We start from the raw sequence: 27904 nt of genomic DNA on the forward strand, positions 1-27904 counted from the left end.
AAGTGAGAGAGCTGTTGTCATGGACCTCTACGAAACTCTCCGACAGATAACGCCGTTTTTTTCGGAAACATTATGCGTGTGCCATGTGTTCGTACTTGCACCTCTTGTTTATATTTTATTAGCAGTTGTTAAATTAATGATAAAGAGGAGGAGAGGGATGCGAATACTTGAGCCGTTTCCTGGACCACCTGCACACTGGCTCTTGGGACATGTTAAAGAGGTACAACCAACTAATTAAACCATTTGTCGAAGGAAAAGACTGGGACAAGTTGTTAGGGCTACACAGCATATCTCAATTGTGTGCCATCTTCAGGCAGTTACAGCATGTTTGTTTGAAACTTCTAGTTAAAAACTTAAAATATTTTTGTGAATTATAGACTATCGTTCAAATACAAATTACGATATCATCATATTTGTGTTAACCTATAACTTCTGTTAAACAAGTGAACACAAAAACCACACTGTTCGAGCATATATTCAGGAAAGAGAAGGTATATTTTAACACAAAGGTTGCAGTGGCGTCATAATGCACAGTATGGAGCCAGATTTGTACCAAAACTAAAGACAAACACAATCCGCTTTGCAAAAGAAAACTAAGCTGTCAAACAAACTAACTGAAAGAGGTTTAGTTGTGTACCACTGGCTTAAACAAATGCGCTCTTATATATATATATATATATATATATATATATATATATATATATATATATCAATTCATGTGCGCCTACATCATGTCGTTAAACAAATACAAAATCCAGTGTGAATAAAAATATACTCCTTGAGATTCACGTGACTTTTTGGGATCATTTTCTCAACCACAGTCTTTTCTCACAAAAGTTTTAATGTAGATAATCTCACAAATGCATTAATGCAGATTTTCTCACAAATGGGCTGAGCAACGTCCTCTATCAAAACAGTAAATGCACAGTGCTGCCACATATTTAATATTTTTATTCAGTTAAGTTGTTATTACTATATTATGTGGTAAATATGACTTATTTCTAGTAAAAATTAGATACTCTCTGGTAATTACAAAATATTTCATGAATAACAACATTTTCAATAAAAAAAATATATATATTTTGTATTATAAATGACAGCTGATCTGGTAAAAACGAGAAAAATTAAAAACAACCTATAGGAATAGCGTGTTATACTTTATCCTCGCTTTAAACCAGACAGAAATGTTAAAAGCTTTAAGCCAAAGGCTAGGTTTCCCAATAACATTGCAACGTATGCTTTAAAGATCATCTTATATTAAACACTGTTTTACAATACACAGTGCTTAGACCTGAAACCAGAAGATGAAGATATGGAGTAGTCCAATACAACGCTGAAGCCCGTTATATCTGTGTGCATCTGTTTTCAGCCAAAGGAGTGGTCACTGCAGAGCCCATTGTATTGATAAAATCGAGAATTATCACACTAAATGAAGGGTTTTCGATTGTTTGCTCATGTTTTTGTTTGTAATATTGTGAAAATGCTGCAGAGAATGTAATAGCTAAACCTACGTGAAGTCCAAAACATTTAAGTCAATTGGTTTGTTCGGACATTTGTAATGAACCAGTTCAAATAGACAATTCACCGATTCACTTCAGCCAATGCGAAAGTCACCGCATCTTCTTTTTGAAACAAAATATTTAAAGGAATTGGAGCTGTTTATCGTTATGTTTTTGACTCATAAAATAGTGTTTTATTAGTTCTATTCTGAATTTATTAATGTGTTCAAGGTTCAATTTAGCATATTTTAAATGTTATGTTTTTTTGTCAAATAAGTTTTTTTAAGAATTTATAGTATAATTACATAATATAATTTTACAAACTTTGTGTGTGTGTGTGTGTGTGTGTGTGTGTGTGTATTTGCTGCAATGTAGTCTTTAGGTCTGCTAAAGAAGCCATTACAGGCTTAGTTAGTCAAATCATAAAATGAAATGAGACCCGTCTTGATAAATTAGGATATTTTATAGGCCTAGTAAAAGTAATTGGTTGTATTACACAAGCATCATTTCATCATATTTATTTATTTATTTTTCTTTTGTGTTGGTCGGCCACCAACCGCAACTGTTGGTCTTATAAAATGTATAAATAATGGAAAATTCAGCTGTGCTTGACCTCCTCATCTCTTTAACCTCATACTTGAGCCATTGTCCATTCACTACAGCTAAACAATTACATAATTATATTGTTAGACAAAAACAGAACAGCCTGGCATTAGGCTCGCATTCTTCAGCAGAGATAAAGCAACTGGAAGGAATCATGTGAAGTTAATTCAATAAAAACGCAATTTGCAATTATGCATGTAGCCTTTCTCTTGAGACGAGTTTTGCTGTCAATAACAGTTGCACATTTAATATTTATAGTTTCGCCAGGATGGAAAAGATTTGGCAAAGATTGTCAGGTGGGGTGAGCAGTATCCCATTGCCTTTCCACTGTGGTTTGGCCCGTCAGTCTCCTTTCTGAATATCCATCACCCATCTTATGTGAAGACAATTCTTGCATCAACAGGTGCTGCTCTGAACTGAATTACAAATTATTTATATTCTAATCCTTTCTGAAACCTTAATGAACAAAAGAAACATTTGTTAACATGACCTTTTTTCCCCTTATTTCATGGCAGAACCAAAAGATGATGTTGCATATACATTTCTTGTCCCTTGGATAGGTAAGATCACAGAAAAAGTAAAGAAGTTTTTTTTATTTGACCACTGTTTTAAAGGTGAAGTGTGTCATTTTTGTGGCACTATAGTGTTACCAAACAGAATTGCAAAAATAATGACTGTTTTCAAACAGGTTTCCTGAACGCTACCCCCGCACTTGGTAGGACAAACAGATAGTCCCGCCCTAAATACATGCCATTGGTTGAGTCAATGTTGCTGTGTCGGGCTGGTTGGGATGCTCAAACAAACCCTTCTGATAGGGCCACAGAGTTACACTTTTCAAGGGAATTAAACAAATGGTCAGTTTATAGTATAGTGAGCTGGGATAAAAATTACACACTTTACCTTTAAGGATGGTTGATTACCTTGAATCTGGGTTTATTATTATCACTGCAGCTAACTGTTGTGTCCTCAGGGGAGGGCTTACTTGTGTCTATTGGACAGAAATGGTTTCGCCATAGAAGACTCCTCACTCCTGGTTTCCATTATGATGTTTTGAAGCCTTATGTGAAACTTATTGCTGATTCAACCAAAATTATGCTTGTAAGTACTCAACAATAGTCAATATTTACTCATTGTCAAGTTATTCCAAACCTGTTTGCTGTTATTTGTTCTGTGGAACATAAAAGGAGAAATTTAGAAACTGAATTCAGACTAATTTGAAGAATTTTGACACAGCTCTTTTCCATACAATGGCAGTTCATAGTGACCAGGCCTGTCAAGCTTAAAAATAGGACCCCACCAGAAAAGCATTTGAAGATTAAATAATGACAAAAATATGTGCAGTTGCAGAATAAGATTTGTTAAAGTGTAAGTCAAATTGCAAGCAAAAAAAAAAAAAAAAAAAACACTTACAGAGTGAGAGTGAGTTTTGTACAGGTGTAAATCAAGTTCAAAGTGAAAAAAAAAAAAGAAGAAAAAGATTTGTGGTAATTTAAGTGTAAATTATGTGTTGTAAATAAATGGTCTAATCTTAATGGTCTAATCTTAACGGTACACACACTATAAATGAATGTGTATTGATAATTAAGTATAATATTTAAGAAAGGAGAGATATAATTCTGCCAGAGGAACTGAAACTGTCAGTCTTGTTATTTAACCAATCAGATCAGAGTAAGCTGCTCAACAAAAACTTAATTTGATTGGTCACAGAAGCAGGTAGACCCATCCTCCCCCTTGCACTTGCAAAATCTTTTGAGTGAGAAAGTCGTGCCAAAAGTGTGAGTGCAACAGAAGGGAAGATGTACACTATATTGCCAAAAGTATTCGCTCACCCATCCAAATAATTGAATTCAGGTGTTCCAATCACTTCCATGGCCACAGGTGTATAAAATGAAGCACCTAGGCATGCAGACTGCTTCTACAAACATTTGTGAAAGAATGGGCCGCTCTCAGGAGCTCAGTGAATTCCAGCGTGGTACTGTGATAGGATGCCACCTGTGCAACAAGTCCAGTCGAGAAATTTCCTCGCTACTAAATATTCCACAGTCAACTGTCAGTGGTATTATAACAAAGTGGAAGTGATTGGGAATGACAGCAACACAGCCACGAAGTGGTAGGCCACGTAAAATGACAGAGCGGGGTCAGCGGATGCTGAGGCACATAGTGCGCAGAGGTCGCCAACTTTCTGCAGAGTCAATCACTACAGACCTCCAAAGTTCATGTGGCCTTCAGATTAGCTCAAGAACAGTGCGTAGAGAGCTTCATGGAATGGATTTCCATGGCCGAGCAGCTGCATCCAACCATACATCACCAAGTGCAATGCAAAGCGTCGGATGCAGTGGTGTAAAGCACGCCGCCACTGGACTCTAGAGCAGTGGAGACGCGTTCTCTGGAGTGACGAATCACGCTTCTCCATCTGGCAATCTGATGGACGAGTCTGGGTTTGGCGGTTGCCAGGAGAACGGTACTTGTCTGACTGCATTGTGCCAACTGTGAAGTTTGGTGGAGGGGGGATTATGGTGTGGGGTTGTTTTTCAGGAGCTGGGCTTGGCCCCTTAGTTCCAGTGAAAGGAACTCTGAATGCTTCAGCATACCAAGAGATTTTGGACAATTCCATGCTCCCAACTTTGTGGGAACAGTTTGGGGATGGCCCCTTCCTGTTCCAACATGACTGTGCACCAGTGCACAAAGCAAGGTCCATAAAGACATGGATGAGCGAGTTTGGTGTGGAAGAACTTGACTGGCCTGCACAGAGTCCTGACCTCAACCCGATAGAGCACCTTTGGGATGAATTAGAGCGAAGACTGCGAGCCAGGCCTTCTCGTCCAACATCAGTGTCTGACCTCACAAATGCGCTTCTGGAAGAATGGTCAAAAATTCTCATAAACACACTCCTAAACCTTGTGGAAAGCCTTCCCAGAAGAGTTGAAGCTGTTATAGCTGCAAAGGGTGGGCCGACGTCATATTAAACCCTATGGATTAAGAATGGGATGTCACTTAAGTTCATATGCGTGTAAAGGCAGATGAGCGAATACTTTTGGCAATATGGTGTATATCTGATTATTTCTGGAAAATGTTTTAGCCGCAAACACTAGTCATTTACTCTTTTGCAATAGTTTAGTTTTACACAATTAAAAATTATTCTACATGGTCAATCTGTTTTTGCTATTCCTGACACCTTTTCTTCGCACAAGAACAATGCCAAAGTGGAAGCACAGATCAAATGTATTTCATGTTAATATCAAGTTACAGATTCACAACACATGGGGTCTGTTCCAAAACTTAGTGAGCTGCCTCACTGTCTCCTGCCTACATAGGCAGCTGTCTTATATGGCAGCATACTTACTGAAATGATGCCTCACATGAGAGCGATTTGGAACGATCTATAGACAGCAGACCTTATTCACGCTAGCGCCATCTTTGATTTTTAATGGGAATGACAACGAGGCTTTGTGGGATAGACTTACAGTCTCTTCAATGGCACGAACGGTATGAAGCTCCTTGATCACATCTGATTTTCCACAACTCATGTTATCTGGAGTTCTTTGTATACTGGATGTTCTTGGATGGATATTTTATCAATGATTTGTCTGCAGAACAGGGGCGGTTCTAGACCATTTTGAATGGGGGGGCCATGGTGGGACCTGGTGTGCTTGCAGGGGGGCAACTTTATTATGCCTTAAATGTCCCCCGTACACATATAAACATTTGTTTTGCTGTTTTAATATTTGCAGGCATGCAATTTTTTAAAGACAACCAAAGATTCACGAAATTTCTTTAAAAATGTTTGTCAAAATTTTTATTTTAAAAATATATAAACAGACAGGCTCATGACAAAAGTTTCAATTAGTCAATACATCTAACATTCTGGTTTTACCCACAAACTTTAAGCCATGTTGCCATGCTGTTCTTTAGAGTGACTAATGCAGTAAAATTCTTGGGTAAAATGAATGATAGGCTACATCATAGGATTTTACGTTAGAATTTAATCAGCAGGCTATAATCAACATGTACAGGTCTTGAAAGAGGTCACCATTTCCTTTAAGATTCTTTTAAGAATGTTTAAGCACATTTTTAAATTCACTAGTTCATTTTAAATGGTCCAGTGAAACAAGTGCATTTTTAAATGTATCTATCTCAGTTACTATAAGTTTTAAAAAGTTGCATGCATTGTAATTATAAGTGACCAATAAGATGGCTTTAATGTTTTTTTTATTTTTTATTATCATTATTATATCTGTCGGTGTCTATGCGCATTCCTTACTGAGCGTGCTTGGTGTGTGCCTCTTATAAGAGAATGTGGTTGCTAATATTAAACTCAATTCTCCGTTATTGAGTACGTTAAGTATTTGATTGATAAATGGTGTTCGTAAAGACGACGCTGTGTTTGTTATCTTCCCTGTAAACTATTTTGTGCTTCTCTTACATTTCACTAAAAATGCTCCAATTGGCATTCTGGGATCGCATACCGAATGATACATACGATGCTCCGTTAGAATTCGGCCAAAACAAGATATCTTAAGAGGCAGCATAATTAAGAATCCTACCTTTTGGAGCAGTCTTCGTGTCGGTAGCACGCCTATAATGCCTTAAAATGTTGCCTCCAGAGGACGCTCACTAGGTTTTGGAACAGACCCACAAATTACACTTGTGCGAAACATTAAAATACTGCAAATCAAATTTTTTCTTGCAACTTGGTTTACACCTTTACAAAACTTACTCTGTGTTTCCAAAAAAATTTAAGCTTGAAACTTGATTTATAGTGCACTTTCACAAATCATATTCTGCACTCTGAACAAATCTTTTTGTCATTAATTTATCTTCATAATAACACCATAAAAGTAGTCCATATTACTTGTGTGCTATGTTCTTCTCAAATAAAACACTGGCCAAACACCATTGTTTCTTGCATGTTTCGTAACCACAGTTGGGATATGTGGGATGGAGAATGAAGAAGGGAAGCTTTTCAGTTAATTCTGTTCCTCTCACAAAGCGATCATATGGCCTCAGTAGATCCTTCCACTGAATAAAAGCTCTTAACATTTGTTTTCACTTTAATCCATTTTATATTTGATTTATTATTACTTGAAACACTTATTTTTTAATGTTTAAAACACTTTTTTAGTTTAGTCATTTATTTTTCTGTCTCTTTTAGGATAAGTGGGAAGTTCATGCTAAATCAGAGGAGTCATTTGAACTGTTTCAGCATGTGAGTCTCATGACTCTGGACAGCATCATGAAATGTGCATTCAGCTGTAGCAGTAACTGCCAGACAGAGAGGTCAGTTAGTACTCTTTTACCACATTTAAAAAAAAAAAATGTATCTTTCCGTCCCATAATCTGGGATTCCCACTGTCTAGGAAAACCTGGAAATCAAAGGAAATTAAATAATTGGAAATGAATTTTTTTTAATCTTTATCCAGTTATCACAAACTGCGATTAAAGTCATAGAAAATTCATGGAAATTCATTGAAAAGAGTGGGAACCCTGATAATCGGACTGATCTCATTGCAGTGGAAGCAACCCATACATCCAGGCAGTGTATGAGCTGTGTCACCTGGTGAACCTCAGGTTCCGCGTCTTCCCGTATCACAGCAAGGCCATATTTCATCTCAGTCCACATGGATACAGATTCAGGAAGGCATCTAAAATAGCACACAATCATACAGGTATCCATTCATTGATAACTCTGTCACAGACAGGCACCTCATGGGCAGGCCCACACAGAATCTTTTTCTATTTTAGTTATTATTTTTTTAAATTACAGTAACAAATAATACAACCAAGAGTATGTATAACAATATAAGAAATGAAACAAGACAGGGGTATACATCTAACATAGTCTCATTACAGCTTGTAATAATTCATACATATGATGAAATTGTAAGATATCGTATGACTTGGCTCATACGAAAAGGTATGACTTTTATTCCCATACACTGTAAAAAAAAAAAAAAAAAAAAATGTCTGTAATTTAAAGGTAAAAGTCTGTAAAAAAAGTCAACAGGATTTTTTTTACAGTGTAGAGACCAACCAATCAACAAACAGAATTTTAAATCGATACAATACAGGTATTACAATTTTAGCTAGCCTCCTATCCAACACTTTATATTAAGAAAGGAAACATCTATGAACAAATTTGGTTTGTCATTCCATATTTATTTATGCGATACAAATAAAAAAATAAAAAACTGATGTTTGTCAATAACATGTAATACGCCTCTCTTGACTCGTTATTTACCACAATGCTTTATTTCTTCCATCATACACAAAAGTGATTTTCCTGTTAATATCATGGGTAGGTTTAGGGTTTGAGGACAGAGTTAGATTTATGGTTAGGTTTAGAGTTCAAATTAGTAAAAATTGTAGAAACATTTTTCGTTTCTTTTTCTCTATAAGATTAAATGTTGCGCCTTTTTATACAAGCCAACCCAAACGGATTGTGTGGCGGATTGTGTTACATTATTGGAGTGCCCACACACAATATGTAGAATTAGAACGGCTATCATTCACAAATTCCACATATCCCTCATACTGTGTGTGTTCATTTCTTTAATATTTTGTGTAATCATGTTTAACCCTTTCATACTTACCGTCACACATATTAAAGGTTAATAACTGGGCCCCACAGAGTAACGTCACACATATGTGTTTCTGCAACAGCCAGTTACTGTACGTTACAAGCTGCCAGATTAAAATCGGCTTTTGCACCGACACAGGCTGCACTAGTCAAGCGTCTAGAATTTATAATCACTCAAACAGTTACTCATACAGTCTTTTAAACCACAGAATAAGTTTATTTTATATACATATATCCAACTCATCACCAAAGTACCATGATAAAAAGCTTACAGCTCTTATACGCACAGTCAATACATCAAACGTGATCTTCCTTCGATGCGTGCTGCCATTTGTTTACATTAGTAGCGGTTGTCATTTGTCAAACAAACAGCTACTCAAAGAGTCTATTATGCACATAATATGTTTATTTTATGTAACAAACAGCCTAATTGTCACCAAAGTACCATGATAACAATTCACAGCTTGTATATGCACAGCCATCATATCTAAACACAATCTTCCCATGCACGCAGCCACGTCTACTTAATAGGTGCAGATGCGGTTTTCATTCACACAAACAGCAACTCAAACAGTCTTTTCAGGCATATAATATTTGTTTTCTGAAACAGACAGCCAAACTCTCATAAAAGCACCACGACAACAGTTTAAAAGTCATATACTTCATTATCCGCGATTATCCGATGCACGCAGCCAAGTCTGTTTACGTTAGCACTTGTCACACACACACACACACACGCAATGTCTGAGAAGTCAAACAGTGCATGTAGGCAAACCGGACTGCTAATATTATTTGTTCATTTGTTTTTTATAGCTATAAAAACAAAATAAATAAAACAAATACAGTACAGCAGACATAACTAATTTGTTCACATGTTTACTATATTAAATACAGTATTTTGTTTTATTTTTTCTTATGACAAGAAATCAAAAATTAAAATAAAAAAATACTCGTCTACACTCTGCCCCCCTCTACCGGCTGTGCAGTGTCACGTGCAAAAATAACTCTCTCCAGGGGGCACTGCAGGGGAATTTGGACTCTACTAATGAAAAGGTTAATGTTATCACTTTATTCCTTTATTAACTATTGTGTAGTTCTCTCATTGCCACGTAGCACATTTGACCTATTTAAATTCAGTGTGGGCCTGCCAATAAGTTAGCACTTTGCACCTGCTCTATCTCTTAGGTAAACCCGAAGATGTGTTTGTAACAAAAGAAACTATCTTGTCTTGTATCATTCCAATATCTTAATATGTTTTAGAGGAAGTTATCAGAAAGAGGAAGGAAGTCTTGAAGATTGAGAGGGAACAGGGCATCTTTAAAAACAAACGATATTTGGACTTTTTGGATATTCTTCTGTCTGCCCGAGTATGACATTCCCATGCATTTACACAATTTCCAATTTATGCTCAGTGAAGAATAATTAAAATCCTACATACAGTGGCCCAAGAGGTATTTGGACACTTAAGCCTCACTTAAAAATTTATGAATGTCATTACATTAGAAACATAATATCAAACCAAGAGGCACTTATTCAAGAAATATATAAAGCTCAAAATTAAGACAAAAGATTTGGACACTTTCTGTTTGGCACAAGTTAGGTTAAAAGTCAGCAAAAATGGTAAAGAATAAAGTTAGTTTTTAGAAAAGCTTTAGCATCATTTGTTTGCAGAGGCCACTTGCTTTATAATGCAGTGACAGATTACATTTGGAAGTGTGGCTTAAATTAATATTCCGGGTTCAATTCAAGTTAAGCTCAATCGACAGCATTTGTGGAATAATGTTGATTACCACAAAAAATATTTTGACTCGTCCTTCCTTGTCTTTATAAAGAGCAAAAATGGAGGTAACTGTAATGCATTTAGATTGGAAGTGAATGGGGACAATTTTTGGAGGGTCTAAAGGCAGAAATATGAAACTTATAATTTTATAAAAGCACTTACATTAATTCATCTGTTAAAACTCATGTATTATTTCAGCTGTAAAATTGTTTAAATCGTCATTTTTACAGTCGTTTTAGGGTTTGTTGACATTACATTGTCATGGTGATGAAGTTGCAAAATTGGCTTTAACTTTACACAGAAAAGGTTAGTAAGTGATTTTATCATAACATATTGTTTATGTCTTGCGGCTATACTTTTGAAACAAAATAATTTTGAGTATTTTTACAATCAAAATTTGGCCCCATTCACTTCCATTGTAAGTGCCTACTGTAACCCAGACTTTTGCTTTTTTTTTTTTAAGAAAAGTATAGAGTCAAAATTAATTTTGTGGTACTCAACATTATGCCACAAATGCTGTTGATTGAGCTTAACTTGTATTGAACCCAGAATATTCCTTTAAGTGTCCAGATACTTTTGGGGCCACTGTAGTTTACATTTTATGTATGCCATATGATCACTGTATTATTACTAATGTGATAGATTGTGATTTTGTGTCTAATATCTTCTTGCTCGCAGGATGAGCAGAAACAGGGGTTGTCTGATGAGGACATCAGGGCTGAGGTGGACACATTCATGTTTGAAGGTCATGACACTACAGCCAGTGGCATATCGTGGATCTTTTACAGTCTGGCCTGCAACCCCGATCACCAGCAGAGATGCCGGGAGGAGATCCTGCAAGCTCTGGAGGGCAAAGACAGCATAGAGTGGTAATGTCATTATTTATATTACAATGTATTGGACAGCTGAGTGTGTCAGGTGCACAATATGACCAAAATGTTCAACCTGGTCTCACAGAATCAAGTTACTATACTATACTGTACATTTTTTACTAAATTAATTTAACATGGCTTTTTGTACATGTCACAGCAGTTTCCTGAAATGAACACTAGAGGCGCTGCAACAACAATGACTTTTATTGACTTTCACACAAATCACGAGAAAAACTGCAGATTATCAATTCACTTTTCAGTCTGTTCCTCACACAGTGTTATCTTATGACATCTAAACACTTTTCTATAGCGCATGACTTGTAAGGCGATACATTTGAATGTTTGTATTATATAACCAACTACATGTACAATCTTGTTCAGAGTGTGATCAAAATGTGCTGTTGCTCAACTGATAGAGCGTTGCGCTTGAGATGCAAAGTATAAATCCAAAGGACCGAGGGTACGAATCCTGAAGAGCACACGAGTTGACATGAGAGCCAAAATTGTCATCAAAGTGCCACAAAATGACTTACTTTTAATGAATACTTTTGGATAATCCAAAGAATTAAATACTTTACAAATGAAAGATACTTTCATTGGAACTTGATAGATGTAGACCAAAAGTTAAATTTATTGATTTTAAATTTGAATTCAAACATTATTGATAAATCTAGAATCAGTGCAAATTAACTTCACATAATGATACTTTTAAGCTGAAGTGTGTCATTTCTGAGGTTCTGCCATTACCAAGCAGAATTATATGCTTTCAAGCAGGTTAAACAAACACTCCCCCCATTTTCCAATGGTCTGATTTTAGGAAACCCTGATACACACTCAAAACCAACATAAGAGTAATTTTAAACCGTGTTAATGCCATATCAACTTGTTTTTTGACACTGTAATTCTCTACATATTTTTTCAGGGAGGACCTCAATAAAATTCCATACACAACAATGTGTATTAAAGAATCCCTGCGTCTTTACCCTCCTGTGCCAGGAATGTCACGAAAGTTGACAAAACCCATGACTTTCTATGATGGAAGGACTTTACCTGAAGGTAAGTCTTGCCTCCCATATCTCCTCAACATGTTCTCCTCAGTTCTCCTCAATAATACTTTAAGTGATCATCAGTATTTGAAAAATGTGTATGCCAGTGACAAAATGGACTTTTAGTAGACAAGTTTCACAGTCTTTCACTTTTTGGACCAAAAATATTGTCCAATATAATCTCTAGATCACAAAGGCAATTAGCTGCCCCAAATATGTCAACACAAGAAAGAAAACTGGCCTAGCCATTTTGTGGGCTTTTGAAATGTTTCCATTATTTTGTCCACACATTATAGTTCTAAATTTCGACTGAACACAGAATGCTGCACTTCTACCCCGTTAAAGAATGGTCAGTACTTGTAAACAGATGTGATTGTGACCTCTGTCTTACAGAACATCTGTTCAAACATTAACCCAATTGTTTGATGTTCAGTTACTAGGCATAGGCAACATGACCTTTCACAAACACTCGCTCTGTCAATACCATTGAAAGTTATCAGGTTATCACAAGACAGTGAACGTGAACTGAATATGTAACTGCATACCGTAAAACACTGCTTTACTCTTCCATAGGTTGTCTGATTGGAGTCAGCGTTTATGGAATCCACATGAATTCCACAGTGTGGGAGAATCCATATGTATGATCACATTCTTTACAAAGCTTGTCTGAAATACGGAATGTATGACTCACAGCAGCATAACATGCAGCTCTGGAAAAAAATAAGAGACCACTGCAAAATTATCAGTTTCTCTGGATTTACTATTTAGAGGTATGTGTTTGAGTAAAATGAACATTTTTGTTTTATTCTATAAAGTACTGACAACATTTCTCCCAAATTCCAAATAAAAAGATTGTCATTTAGAGCATTTATTTGCAGAAAATGACAACTGGTCAAAATAACAAAAAAGATGCAGTGTTTTCAGACCTCCAGTAATGCAAAGAAAACAAGTTCATATTCATTTTTAAACAACACAATACTTTTGGGTTATTCCACCAAATATTGATTTCTAAACTCTTCCTAAGTTAAAACATTAGTGTTGTGTTGTTTTAAATGGTAAATCCAGAGAAACTGATACATTTGCCGTGGTCTCTTAATTTTTCCCAGAGCTGTATGTCTGCAAAATAAGTCACAACAGCATATTCTGGAAATATTACAGAATTTTAAAATTGTGATTTCCAGTCCTGGAAACATCATGGACATTTCTCAAATGAATATAGATCTAGTTTCTAGTTATGCACAGCAATAGAAATAGCTCTTTGTGAGTCCAATTTCTATCAAATTAATCTGACTATCTACACAGAGGACAAACCTTGTGCAGGCATCAGTTGTTATCGAGCAACAATCAAAATCAACATGTAACTAATGAATACACATTCTATTAACTTAAATACTTCATCAGAAGAACAAAAAATATTTGAGTCTGAAATGCAAAAGAGAGAGTCCATGCTTTATAATGTCTGATATGTATATGATGTGTTGTGATATTCACAGGTATTCAACCCATTGCGATTTCTGCCTGAAAACTCTGCTAACAGGTCACCGCATGCCTTTGTGCCCTTCTCTGCTGGACCCAGGTTTGTAAGCCAGTGAGATTTAAAGAGACATGAGCCGTTTACCAAGTGGGTCATTCATTCACATTTTAGCTACGCAGAAAAGAGTCATTCTTGACTACCTGGAGTTTGTAGCTACCGTGCCTCTGACCTCATTTCAACCCTGATGAGAGTAAACAGTAGGGCTGTCAACTGGGCAGATAAACTAAGTTCGAATTTTTACCTGAAGCATTTTCAAAATTCGAATAGTATTTGAATTGAAAAGATTTTCTTAAATTGATGTTGTTTCCTTAGTCCACAAGAGGGCGCATTAAATACATAAACCATTCAGCACTGTTATATTACCGCAAATAACATTCCTGGCTGTTAAAAAAATAATTTCATTTTCAACTAATGTGCATAAAATAAATAAATAAAATGTTTTAGCTGGTCCATATTTTCAAACGTTAAGTCAAAAGTAAAATGAACACTTCAATAGACAGTTCACATGGTGTTACACTTACTGATGCCACAGTATACTACCCCCGACTCAAACTTCATAATAACAGCGAAACACCACATTGTGTTTTATTCAGTACAGTTGTATGTAGAGTAGCAATATTCACAGATGGCAGTGGTATTCGGCTGTACTTGGTGGTGTAGCAGCTCTGGCTATGAGCCCAGGCCAGGGGCTGTTCAAATAGATGGAACACAACAGAATGAAACCAAATGCGATGATCTCAAGACAGACACACATTTCCAAGCTGAACTCCTTTCCTGACAAAGCGTTTAAAAAACTCATTGCTTAATCTGAGAAACGCTTATAAGAAAGACGAAACAGCAATGTACCTCAACCAACTGTAAGAGGCTGTTCACACTGAACGCTTTTATAACCATCCATTTGTTTTTCTATGTAAACACGTGCTAGACGAACATCTTTGTTTTTGTTTATTCAGCGTCTCGTGCAGGAGTGCTGTTTTTTAGAAGCTGTGTCTAATCAAAAAGAAATTTAAAAAGCATCTTGTGACACCTGCTTTCTGTTAAACTGTATTTGTTGCGCTGTGTCTAGCCTGTCTTAGCGCAAGAATGCGATCGATCTGAAGTCATCATCAGTGCTTGGCACAAATCCAAAATTAGAATACACAGTTTTAGCATTCGAATGTGCATTTTTTTTCTTACATTTGACGAATATTTGAAGTTCACATTTTTATTTGACAGCCCTAGTAAACAGCAATAATGCGAGTGACGATGCAGGTCCCCATGGCAAATGTGTACTCTTAAAGGAGTAATTAACCCAAATATTAAAATTAAAATTACAGCCATCCAATTTTTTATATCTGCTATACAATTTTGAAAAACATTTAAATTGGGATTCAACGACAAATACAACTGTAGGTTTTCTGCATAGAAATGAAAGTTTATTTTGTATTTTCGAATCACAGAATCCAGCAGTAACATATATAAAGAAAACAAAATTGGCTCTAACATGGATCCTTGTGGAACACCACAATTTATTGTTGAAGAGGAGGACATTTTATCTTCAACAGACACTACAAATGTCCTATTTGACAAATAGGAAACAAACCAATCTATAGCCACTCCATATACTCCCACCCATCTCTTCAGTCAATTCAATCAATTGAATGATCAACTGTATCAAACACAAACAGAACTCAGAAACAAATAGGAGGTTGAATTTAGCTGTTTTTGGAGACTCTCCTATCTTTTTTGTCACACAATTACGTAATGGTTAACATTATAATCTATGATCACCCTGTCAGGATTTATTTTGCAATAACGATAGGATGACTGTTCATTAGGGCTGGGCGATATGCCCAAAAATATTATCACAATATTTATTTTCATATTGTTCAATATCGATATATACTGTATCATGATATACATTTCATACCATTAATGTGGAAGGAAATGCATTCCACATGTTTATTAGACCTCAAGAATAAATGTAAAAAAGAACTTGTTTGTTTAAAAGTAAACTCCAAAGGGTAAGCTACCTTTTAATTTAAAGTTCAAGAGGTATACTCAGTTTAGGATTTAATCTTGCATAAGGTGTGTAACCACAATTTCATTACCTTTAACAGACTTTTGACTCTCATCATGGTCATTCATTTTTTTAGGTTTCCAGCAATGTTCTTCTTTTTGGTTTTGGCCCAACGTATGTCACCTCCATAACCCATATATGACGTAATTGCTGTAGCCCGAAAGTCATTACACCCACTAAAATACTTTCTTGCCTGTGTCAAAAAACAGGGTCTTAGTATGTTCCCAGGGTCCTATGTTCCCCAGATTTATAGGGTCCTATGTTCCCTGTGTCCTATGTTCCCCAGATTTATATGGCACATAATGAACACATGACAAAGGATCCTATGTTCCCAGGGTCCTATGTTCCCCAGATTTATAGGGTTAGGGTTAATATTTATGAAATATAAGGGGTCCTGGGTAGCTCAGCGAGTAAAGACGCTGACTACCACCCCTGGAGTCACCCCTAGATATATCATGATGGCGCCACGGATGGCTGCCTCGGTGTGGAGCGCTCCTATTGTTTTGTTGTTTTTGTTTGTTTGTCCTGTTTAGTAATCTTTTTCCAGTGACGAACTGCTGAACATTCGACAGCTTATACCAGATGGATGTGCTGTCCTAATTTGGAAGCGCTCTTTATTAACTGTAAGCCTTTCTACTCGCCGTGGGAGTTTTCCTCGTTTATTCCGGTGAGTGTGTATATCGCGCCAAACGTGTGTTTGAATGCGGCGCTGCAACAGCTGGCTGATCAAATCAAAGACACAGAACAACAATACCCGGACTCAGTTATTATTATTCTTGGGGATTTTAACAAAGCAGATCTCACACGTGAACAGCCCAAATACAAACAGCACAGTACATGCCCCACCAGAGACAGGAACATACTGGATAATTGCTACACAACAATAAAGGATGCATATCGCTCTGTCCCTAGAGCAGCTTTGGGACTCTCTGATCACTGTCTTGTTCATCTTCTTCCAACCTACAGGCAGAAATTAAAATCAACCAAGCCAGTAGTAAGGACTGTAAAGAGATGGACCAATGAAGCAGAGCGGGAACTACAAGCCTGCTTCGATTGCACGGATTGGAGTGTTTTTGAGGCTGCAGCCACAGACCTGGATGAGCTCACAGATACTGTTACATCATATATCAGTTTCTGTGAGGATATGTGCATTCCTACTAGGACTTATTTAAAGTTCAACAACGACAAACCGTGGTTTACAGCAGAGCTCAGGCAGCTTCGTCAGGCCAAAGAGGATGCTTACAGAGGTGGGAATAAAGTCTTGTACAATCAGGCCAGGAACACACTGAACAAGGAAATCAGAGTGGCTAAAAGAAGATACTCTGAGAAGCTGAAAAACAAGTTTTCAGCTAACGACCCTGCATCAGTGTGGAGCGGCATGAAACAACTCACAAATTATATGACTCCTACCCCCAACCCTGTGGTGGACCAACAACTGGCTGACGACCTGAATGTGTTCTACTGCAGATTTGAAAGGCCCAATCTCACACCCCACACCCACTCTGACCTTCACTTCACTTCACACAAACACCAACACCTCCTGCAGCCCCCCTCCTTCCCCCTCCTGCTACTCAACATGCACTTAAGATCTGTGAAGATGATGTGAGCCGCATCTTTCGGAAACAAAAGACGAGGAAAGCTTCAGGCCCAGATGGCGTCTCACCAGCGTGCCTTTGACCATGTGCTAACCAGCTGGCCCCCATCTTCACACAGATCTTCAATAGATCACTGGAGCAGTGTGAAGTCCCATGCTGCTTCAAACGTTCAATCATTATTCCTGTCCCAAAGAAACCAAAAATTGTCCTGGTTACTTTCGTAACCTACATTCCCTGATGGAGGGAATGAGACGTTGTGTCGATGTATTGACACTAGGGGTCACTCTTGGGAGCCGCAAACACCTCTGCTTTTTGGAAAAAAAAGGCCAATGAGAATTGGCGAGTGGAATTTGCATGCCACTCCCCCGGACATACGGGTATAAAAAGAGCTGGTATGCAACCACTCATTCAGGTTTTGTGTTGAGGAGCCAAGACCAGGTCCTGGCCATTTCAGCGGGTAGTTCAGCATTGTGGCAAGAGGGACACAATGTCTCGTTCCCTCCATCAGGGAACGGAGGTTACAAAAGTAACCAGGACGTTCCCTATCTGTCACTGACTCGACGTTGTGTTGATGTAGTGACACTAGGGGTCCCTATACAAAATGCCACAACTAGCTGAACTATGTCACATGAACTGGCGGTGTGTGACAGGCAGACTGCTGTGTGCCTCATAGCCAGCGCACCAGGCCGTCACGTAACCTCCCCCAACGCTCTTATGAGCATCGAACGGTCCATCAGGAACAAGTCGACTGCCCAACTATAGGGACAGGCTAGCCCAGCCGAGGCCTCTTTTCCATCTCTTTTCTCCCCAAAAAGAGTGGAATTTGTTAACTGACTGGGAGCCATAAGTGTCTGCGTTGGGGGATGTCCCTTGCAGAGACCACACCCTCCCCAAAAAGGGGGGGGGGGGGTATTTCAAGTGGAATATGTCACATGGCCTTACCGAGTCTTGTTGGAAGTATGTCATGTGGAGAGGTCCCATGGTAGGTCCTACCCGAAGGGGGAGGAGTTTCTACAGAGCATGACAACTGGTGGCAGAGGGAAGACGCAGTTTACCGCCAGGGAAACTATTTTTTTGTATCACATGGGGTCATCTACGGGGAACCAGCACATGTGGAGCACCTACCTCAGTAAAGGGGCTCATTAGCGCACGTACTGGGCCGGTCAGCGAGTTTCTCCGCAAACTCAACTGCCAGAGGACTAAGGAGGAAAGTCATCCAGGGATCACAGTCTGTGAACATGACTGGGAGTCAAGAGTGCACGTCTTCACCTCAAGGGAGGGGAAAGGCGCTATGTGCAAGTGGTACACCTGGCCAGTTGTCCCGGAACTTACCTGCTCGTGCCTGCCAATACACGGGACAAGACTGGCTCAACCCATAGATTGTAGCACCTCGCAAAGATGTTGGGTGTTGCCCAGCCCGCTGCTCTGCAGATGTCTGCCAAAGAGGTGCCACTGGCCAGGGCCCAAAAGACCGCCACACTCCTGGTGGAGTGGGCTCGTAACCCCGCAGGGGGTGGCATGTCCTGGGCCTGATATGCCAAGGCGATGGCATCAATGACCCAGTGGGTGATCCTCTGTTTGGAGACAGCGCTTCCTTTCCGCTGTCCACCAAAGCAAACAAAGAGCTGCTCGGAGCTTCTAAGGCTCTGCGTGCGATCCAAATAGATGTATAAAGCTCGCACCGGACACAGCAACACCAAGACTGGGTCTGCCTCCTCCTGGGGCAGCGCTTGCAGGTTCACCACCTGATCCCTAAAAGGGGTCGTGGGAACCTTGGGCACATAGTCCGGTCGGGGTCTCAGAATCACGTGAGAGTAACCCGGACCAAACTCCAGGCACAATTCGCTGACAGAGAACGCTTGCAGGTCCCCTACCCTTTTGATGGAAGTGAGCGCAGTCAGGAGGGCAGTCTTCAAAGAGAGTGCCTTAAGCTCAGCTGACTCCAAGGGCTCAAAGGGAGCTCCCTGTAGACCCCGAAGGACTACGGAGAGGTCCCACGAGGGGACGAGGCGCAGTCTGGAGGGATTCAACCTCCTAGTGCCTCTCAGGAATCTGATGATCAAGTCGTACTTCCCCAAATACTTACCATCTACTGCATCGTGATGAGCTGAAATAGCGGCTACATACACCTTCAGGGTGGAGGGGGACAGCCACCCCTCCAGACTCTCCTGCAGGAAGGAAAGCACTGATCCAACTGCGCATCTCTGGGGGTTTTTGCGTCAGGAAGAACACCACTTAGCGAACAGACGCCACTTCAAGGCAAACAGGCACCTCGTAGAGGGAGCCCTAGCCTGAGTGATCGTGTCTACCACCGCGGGTGTTAGGCCACTTAGGTATTCTGCGTCCCGTCCAGGGGCCAGACGTGGAGATTCCAGAGGTCTGGTCGTGGGTGCCAGATGGTGCCCCGTCCCTGAGAAAGAAGGTCCTTCCTCAGGGGAATTCACCAGGGGGGGGGGCTGTCGTAAGGAGCGTGAGATCCAAGAACCATGTCTGAGTGAGCCAGTAGGGTGCTACTAGGATGATCTGCTCCTTGTCCTCCCTGACCTTGCACAGGGTCTGTGCAAGTAGGCTCACTGGGGGAAACGCATATTTGTGTAGTCCAGGGGGCCAGCTGTGTGCCAGCGCATCTATACCGAGGGGTGCCTCGTTCAGGGCTTACCAAAGCAGGCAGTGGGAGGATTCTCGGGATTCACAGGTCTACCTGTGCTCGACCGAATCGACTCCAAATCAGTTGGACCACCTGAGGGTGGAGTCTCAACTCTCCCCTGAGGGTAACCTGACGTGACAGTGCATCCGCTGCGGTGTTGAGGTCGCCCGGGATGTGAGTGGCTCGTAGTGACTTGAGGCGCTACTGACTCCAGAGGAGGAAACGGCAGGCGAGTTGTGACATACAGTGGGAGCATAGACCGCCTTGGCATTTGATATACGCTACTGTCGCTGTGTTGTCCGTCCGGACCAACATGCGCTTGCCCTGGATCAATGGCCAAAACCTCCGCAAGGCGAGCAGTACTGCCAACAACTCTAGGCAGTTGATGTGCCAATGCAGCAATGGGCCAGTCCAGGAGCCGGCAGCTGTGTGCCCGTTGCATACGACGCCCCAGCCTGTCTTGGAGACATCTGTTGTAACCACAACGCGCCTGGAGATCTGCTCTAGGGGAACCCCTGCCCGTAGAAATGCAAGGTCGGTCCAAGGGCCGAAGAGGTGGCAAAATATTGGAGTGATGGTCACGTGATGTGTCCCGCGGTGCCATGCCCATCTCGGGACTCGAGTCTGAAGCCAGTGCTGAAGTGGTCTCATATGCATCAACCTGAGCAGTGTGGCCGCCGCTGAGGATGCCATATGCCTCAGGAGCTGTTTCAGTGGAACCGCTGTTCTTCTCCGTCTGAGCGCATTCAGACAGTTCAGCATCGACTGAACTCAGTCTCGATGACTCTGTCATCGAGACTGAGTCCAACTCCAAACCTAGAAAAGAGATGCTTGGGGAGAGCTTGCACTTTTCCCAGTTGACCCAAAGCCCAAGCACAAAGTCCCTGTGTGTGCACAGCAACTCTAATTAATTTTTTTAATTAATTAATTTTCTTTATTCATCACACATTATACATTTTGCACATATACAGTGACATTCTTCTTTTTCACATATCCCAGCTAGGCTGGGGTCAGAGTGCAGGGTCAGCCATGATACAGCGCCCCTGGAGCAGATAGGGTCAAGGGCCTTGCTCAAGGGCCCAACAGTGGCATCTTGGCAGTGCTGGGGCTTGAACCCCCGACCTTCTGATCAGTAACCCAGAGCCCTAACTGCTGAGCTACCACTGCCCACAACTCTCGAGAGTGAGCTAGGATTAGCCAGTCATCGAGATAGTTGAGGATGCAGATGCCCACTTCCCTTAGCAGGGCAAGGGCTGCCTCTGCGACCTTCGTGAAGATGCGGATATATATATATATATATATATATATATATATATTAGAGCTGTCAGTAGATTAAACATTTTAATCACGATTAATCTCATGATTTTTCATAGTTAATCGCGATTTTAAAAGTTCTGAAAATTGACTCTATATATACTTATTTCCTGTCAAAATGCATTTATTTCATTCTTTGGAAAGAACAGCACAATATAACAAAACAATATGTAATAAATAATGCTTCATTAACATTTTCTAAACTACACTGTACAAAGACAGAAATTCACTAAAATAGCATCAGTTATAGTAACATTAAACATTTACCAAAGTCTAAGAGGGATGTTGACTGATTGATTGAACTACTATTCATTGCAATGCACATTAAATCTCTTAAACCCTCATCCTCCACAACATTTATCATCATCAGGATGTATTTTCACTTTGGATATGGAATGAATGCACATGATATGTTTCAGGGCAGCATGCACCACGTTGAACTCCATATGAAAAGCATGTCTTGTTCTGCTTTTAGCGCTGGCACTGCCGATGGAAATATAATTCATCCGAAATGTCTGGTAATCATTAGCTGATGCTTCAGAAGCTCGGTGGCATGGGTACAAAGTTGAAATTATGTTACATTTGAGCGGAGCATCAACAGACCCTCCATGTGGTATAATGCTGACTTACAAAAGACGAGAAGAACTTAACCTTTGTCACAAGTCCCATCTGTGTTTGTTTTATAAGAGGTCCTTTCTCCAGCACGGACTCACTGTTGTGTGTTTGTTTGTAGTATGTAACCAAGTGTAATGTCCCCGATGGACACATTGCAAGGGTTTCACCCTCTAACGAGTGTTCAGAACTCGCATGGAGCTGAATAAAATGTCAAAATCTAATGTAAAATCGGTACATGCCTTAGGGCAGGCGTACACGGTGTGATTTCCAGCTGTCGTGTGAGCTCCCGACCAATTTTTTCCAGTTTGGAGAGATCAAAAGGAAATCGTAGGTGCTTGTGTGGTGGCGGCTCGCATCGTGTGAAAGTAATTACAAGCGGAGCCAAGAGGCTTACGAGCAGCTCATGACCTCCGGATAATTTTTTAAAATGTCTAAAATGTTCGGGCGCTATCGGCTTGAATTCATGAGGTACGTGCAGTTGAACGAGCCAATTTGGCAATCTACCTGAAGTTGACCAATCAGGAGAAGTTGTTACAACTCATACAATCAATGAAAACTGAGTGTTCATGAAGCTTTTACACATTTGGAGAAAATGGTCGTGTTTAAACTGTGTTTTTCCCATATTATTCACAACCACAACACTGAGTAGGATTCTACAGAAAGGCCATGCTGTTCACTGCTCTTTTGCCATACAAATCATTTGCCATATGGGTTGTGCTAGAAAACTATCTTTATCACTCTGATGGACAGAGTTTTCAAATTTCCATCATGGTTCTATTTTTATTTGTCATACTTGCATTCGTTTCAGTTCTAGGGCGACATTTAGGGGGATATAGCATCTGTTACAATTGTATATACATGATAGTTTTTTTGTTTGTTTTTTCAACTCCCCAAGCAAAAGTCTGGTGAAACCAAGGACTTATAGGTTGAAAGTTCTACTTGTCAATCAACCGCTGCACTAAAACAAGATTTTTAAACTTTGCTACGTGCGGCTTTAAAGCGCATTCACATGGACATGACTTCACGGATCTTCTTCAGTGTATTTGCTATCAACATGCATGCAGTGACATAGATGAGAAGAACGTAGCCTACTCTAAAGCTGAATAATACAGGTAGCCTACTCCACTAAAATAACTTAGAATTCTGCACTAAACTTCATGTTTGCGCTTAGATTAAATCCAGGTAGGCCCTATAACCGGCAGAAACGGTAGGTGAACTTTTCACACTTTCTTTTTAATTTTGTACATTTTGTGTCCTTTATTATCATGCGGTAACTGGCAGCAACACACTGACGTTATTATTGATGTATGCAGTCATGAAATCACACTCCCTTCGAAATCTGAATCTGTCAGATGTCAGACAGCATTTTTAATAATTATCCATATTTTTTTAAATCAGCAGAGCAGATGAGTTTTCAGCTAATGCAGCATCTGGCCATCCCAATCTTTTTTTTTTTTTTTTTTCTAAATCGCAAGCTAGAAATTTCCTCCTCTGGCTTTATGTATAATTATAAATAGTGCGAAAATTCATGCGATTGTTTCGGAATTTGCCAGGTCGTTAAGTCGTGTACCACTGCATCTCTATGATTATCTGTACTGAATCGTAACGTGTGCAGGGACTCACGACCTCCTGAGTGTCAGAACTTGCACCATATATGCCCGGCTTTAATCACGATTAAGAAAAAATTTACATGTTATACATTTTTAATTAATCTCATGCGTTAACGCAGACAGCACTATAAAAAAAAATATATATATATATATATATATATATATATATATATATATATATATATATATATATATATATTCTCATGCCTGGTGTATGTTTCCCAGAAGTATCATTAGCTAGTTATTGTAGCAATTTTCATCATTACCAACATACAGTAGTTCAATTATTTGGTGTTTCCCGAAACCACAGTTGCACGAACATTCCCAAACAGCATCGCAAAGTTGTGTGGTTGGAACTACAGCTCTTTACCTGTGGTTAGAAGCACAGTTTCTTTATAGGTTGCTGTGTGGACATCATTTGACTTCGCTGATGTTTCTAAATCTTTCATTCCACGTATACTGTATATTTCATTGTATATCTATTTCTATCTATACCTAACTATATTTATTCAATAAACTGCATTTTGGTGTCCATGTAAATGAGCTATAAGTTATTACTCCACCTCCTGCGTAACGTCATTAATGGCAGCTTTATATTGTTGAACCAATATGGTTGAAACGATGGATGTGCGACATAGTTACTATGGTTTCGGGAAACAGTCTAGCTAGTTAATTTCTCAAACGATGCATTGTACAATGGTGGTAAGCAGTGAGTTACATCGTTGTAAAGGAAACGCACCCCTGATCTCATGAAAATTTCTTGACTGTTGCAACATTTTTGCAAATTGACATTACGTGGTTCATTACACATATAATGGCAGTTCTGAGGTGAAGTGTCCACTGAGTGGGCGCTGTGGGCAATGCGCTAAAAGCAAGTTTTAAAATTCATGCAGGGATTTCCAGTCACATCAGTTGCTGATGATTCTTCCAATCCATTTGAAAGAATCAATTCAGTATAATGAGTAGGACTTCCCAACATTAAACCAAAAATATATTGTTTCAGAAAGAAATGAGAGATTAATTTTCTGTATTCATTTCTAAAAGTTATTTGGTACTGATTTCAACTTACTGGTGTCACTAACAGTTGAACTTAAATAATAATTATTTTATAATGATTGTCGTATTTTATTCCAGAAACTGCATTGGACAGAACTTTGCCATGAATGAAATGAAAGTAGCGGTGGTGCTGACACTGAAGAGATATCACCTCATTAAAGACCCGAATCACACCCCAAAGATGGTGCCTCAAATAGTGCTCAGATCCCTCAATGGAATTTACCTCAAGATCAAACCTGTAGAAACTGAGTCATGAAAAGCCAGCTGTTTTAAAACAGTAATTTTACAACAGTGACTTTTATATTTGTTGTTATCTGAAAGTCACTAGAATGAACTGTGCCCACTGATAGTGTAGTTTATTTTAAAGTGCTATCTGTGTTGTTTATATTGCCCAAAATTACTTTTTGATGATAAGGTCTCCAATATGGAAAGAAATTGAAAAATTCTGTGGATCTGTAACTAATGGAAAAGAAGATGAAAGTTGTTAAATATTAATTAGTCAGTTTAACAGCACTAAAGAACACCGTAAATGAAAATCTGTTTTATTGTGGTCCCAAAGTTTATAATGAAAGGGGGAAAACAATACTGAATGTTAATGGAGTAACTTTTTTTAAATAAATTCAAAAAATTACTTGAAAATTATTTAAGCTCCCCATGTCTTTACACCACATATGGCATTCACTTAAATTTTCACGTTCTGACATAAGACTTCATTGCATCAGTTGTAAAAATAAGTGAACCTTAAAGGGATAGTTCACCCAAAAATGAAAATTCTCTCATCGTTTACTCACCCTCATGCCATCCCAGATGTGTGTATTCTTTCTTCAGCAGAACACAAATGAAGATTTTTAGAATAATATTTCAGATCTGTAGATCCTTTCTATGTAATTGAATGAGAAGCAGTGAGAAACAGATCAATATTTAAGTCCTTTTTTACTATAAATCTCATCTTTCACTTTTCTAAGGTCTCTTCTCAAGAGTTCTTTTTGGTGATTCATATTCTTCATGCATATCGCCACCTACTGGGCAGGGAGGAGAATTCTTTGTAAAAAGTTACTTAAATATTGCTCTGTTTCTTACACACACCTATCATATCACTTCTGAAGACATGGATTTAACCACTGGAGTCTTATGGATTACTTTTATGCTGCCTTTATGTACGTTTTGGAGATTCAAATATCTGGTCACCATTCACTTGCACTGAATGGACCTACAGAACTAAGATATCCTTCTAAAAATCTTTGTTTGTGTTTTTCTGAAGAAAGAAAGTCATACACATCTGGGATGGCATGAGGGTAAGTGATGAGAGAATTTTCATTTTTGGGTGAACTGTTCCTTTAATGTCAATTTTATTTTAAAGTCTACCTAGGTAAATAATAAGACTATAAAACTGTAACTGTACATAAATATTTCAAGATGTACAGACTCACAATTCAAATTGTCAGTGCTTTGTATTTTAGATGTGAGGAAATGCTCAGGAGACAGTGAAGGTTGAATGGTTGCATTTACATTTTTACATGCCATTTAAGAAAAGTGCCATTTATCAACAATCATTTATAAAAAAAAATATATATATTTTTCTTTTACTTGGAATGTAAATGTTATGGACAGCGGCTATATGGTTACTGTCTCTTTAAGAGGGATTCTGCACATGATACAATATTGAAGGCACTCTGCGCAATTTGTTTTGTTGAGTTTAACCTTTTGAGAGTTGTAAAGTCACATTATTTTTGTACCATGTCGTGCAGTTGCATCTGTATTCATTTACTTTAAGTATTCTTTTATTTTGTGACAATAATCAATATTGTTGTCATTCTGCAATGCCAGGAATGAGGATTTCAGAGATTAACAGATTGAAATTGTGAGACTACAGTCAGTAAATTTGTGATTATCTTGTACCTGAAGCACGTTCATCTATTCAACTAATAGTATTTGTTCTCGCTGGATCTCCTGTGATTCTAACCCCACTGTCAAGCAGAGTGCCGAAATCAGTGACCTATCGAAATCTGTGACTAGATAGAATTGTTTCATATTAACATACAAATGGAAAGAGATTTACAGTTAGAAAGTTGGTTCACAAATAAATTGAATGAGATCCACAAATAAAAAGATTATTTACCAAAAACATTGTTGAACTCTCAAACACAACTCTGTCCAGCATTCATTTGTGAATCGCACACATTTATTTGTGGATCGCTTCCTGTGCATTTGTGGATCGCTACACGCATTTGTCAATTTTGAAACAAATCTAGCGTCAAGACTTTCACACAAATCAACAAATAGGCGGACTCCATCCATCGTCTACTCAAGCCAATCAGATAACAACCACATTACTCGGACCAATCACGCTTCGTTTTACTATCAGGGCGGGACCATAGTCACAGCTCTCATGAGCATGGAATCAAGCACATTTTCTCTCAGTTATAAACGTGTAGTGTCTTGTTAAATGTCGACAGCTGAAAATTGCCCATTTGCTCGTGATCATTAGCTTTATAGCTAACCTGGCTGACTGTACGAGTCTGCTATTTTAATTTTAACCAAGTTTCTTGACTGAAATGTGTCATCAAAACCTTTACTCTTAATGTTACATGGCAGATCCAAACAAACACACTTCTAGACACAACAAAAGATCAGTAGTACAGATAGTGTCTTTATAAAACATTAATCATATTAGATGATCTTTGGAACACAAACCATAAATTAATGAGCTCTGCCATGCCAATAATTTGGTTTCACATTATGTTAATGTATTTAATAAAAGTAGTTGTAAGGTAATATTTTTTACCTTATACATTTGAGTACATTTGAGCACTTTTGTGTGATTGTTTTAGGAGGTACTATTACGGGGTCCCTTTCTAAAATACAGCATCATGTTCTGACAGTGATAATTGATTCATTGATTATTGCCATCTTTTTCAGATATTTCCCCTGTGTACTGCCCATCAACTTTTAAGCACTTGACTCACCTGCTCCAATACAGGACCTTTTAAAATGTGTAATATGAGATTGTTTATTTTTCTGTTATGTCAGATTTCTTTTAAGTTACAATTCTGTGTCTTGAAATGAAAGTGTAATACAAAATTTAAATAAACTGTAA

At 38.8% G+C, this 27904-nt stretch overlaps 1 protein-coding gene across 1 annotated transcript; it reads left to right on the forward strand.

The window, feature by feature from the left end:
- LOC127452534 (cytochrome P450 4B1) lies at positions 1–27904 on the forward strand. Its single transcript, XM_051718052.1, has 12 exons — positions 1–220; positions 2361–2505; positions 2618–2662; positions 3073–3200; positions 7255–7379; positions 7614–7768; positions 9940–10046; positions 11138–11328; positions 12254–12387; positions 12951–13015; positions 13871–13953; positions 24886–27904. Exons 1-12 carry the CDS (start codon positions 20–22, stop codon positions 25061–25063), a joined length of 1557 nt encoding a protein of 518 aa, XP_051574012.1. The 5' UTR covers positions 1–19; the 3' UTR covers positions 25064–27904.

The sequence above is a fragment of the Myxocyprinus asiaticus genome, chromosome 15 (assembly GCF_019703515.2).
Source record: "Myxocyprinus asiaticus isolate MX2 ecotype Aquarium Trade chromosome 15, UBuf_Myxa_2, whole genome shotgun sequence".
Lineage (NCBI taxonomy): Eukaryota > Metazoa > Chordata > Actinopteri > Cypriniformes > Catostomidae > Myxocyprinus > Myxocyprinus asiaticus.

Coding starts and splice junctions, on each gene's coding strand:
- LOC127452534 (XM_051718052.1), top strand. CDS start 20: ATGGACCTCTACGAAACTCTCCGACAGATAACGCCGTTTTTTTCGGAA. Junction 221..2,360: donor TCTTGGGACATGTTAAAGAG/GTACAACCAACT, acceptor TAATATTTATAG/TTTCGCCAGGATGGAAAAGA. Junction 2,506..2,617: donor GACAATTCTTGCATCAACAG/GTGCTGCTCTGA, acceptor ATTTCATGGCAG/AACCAAAAGATGATGTTGCA.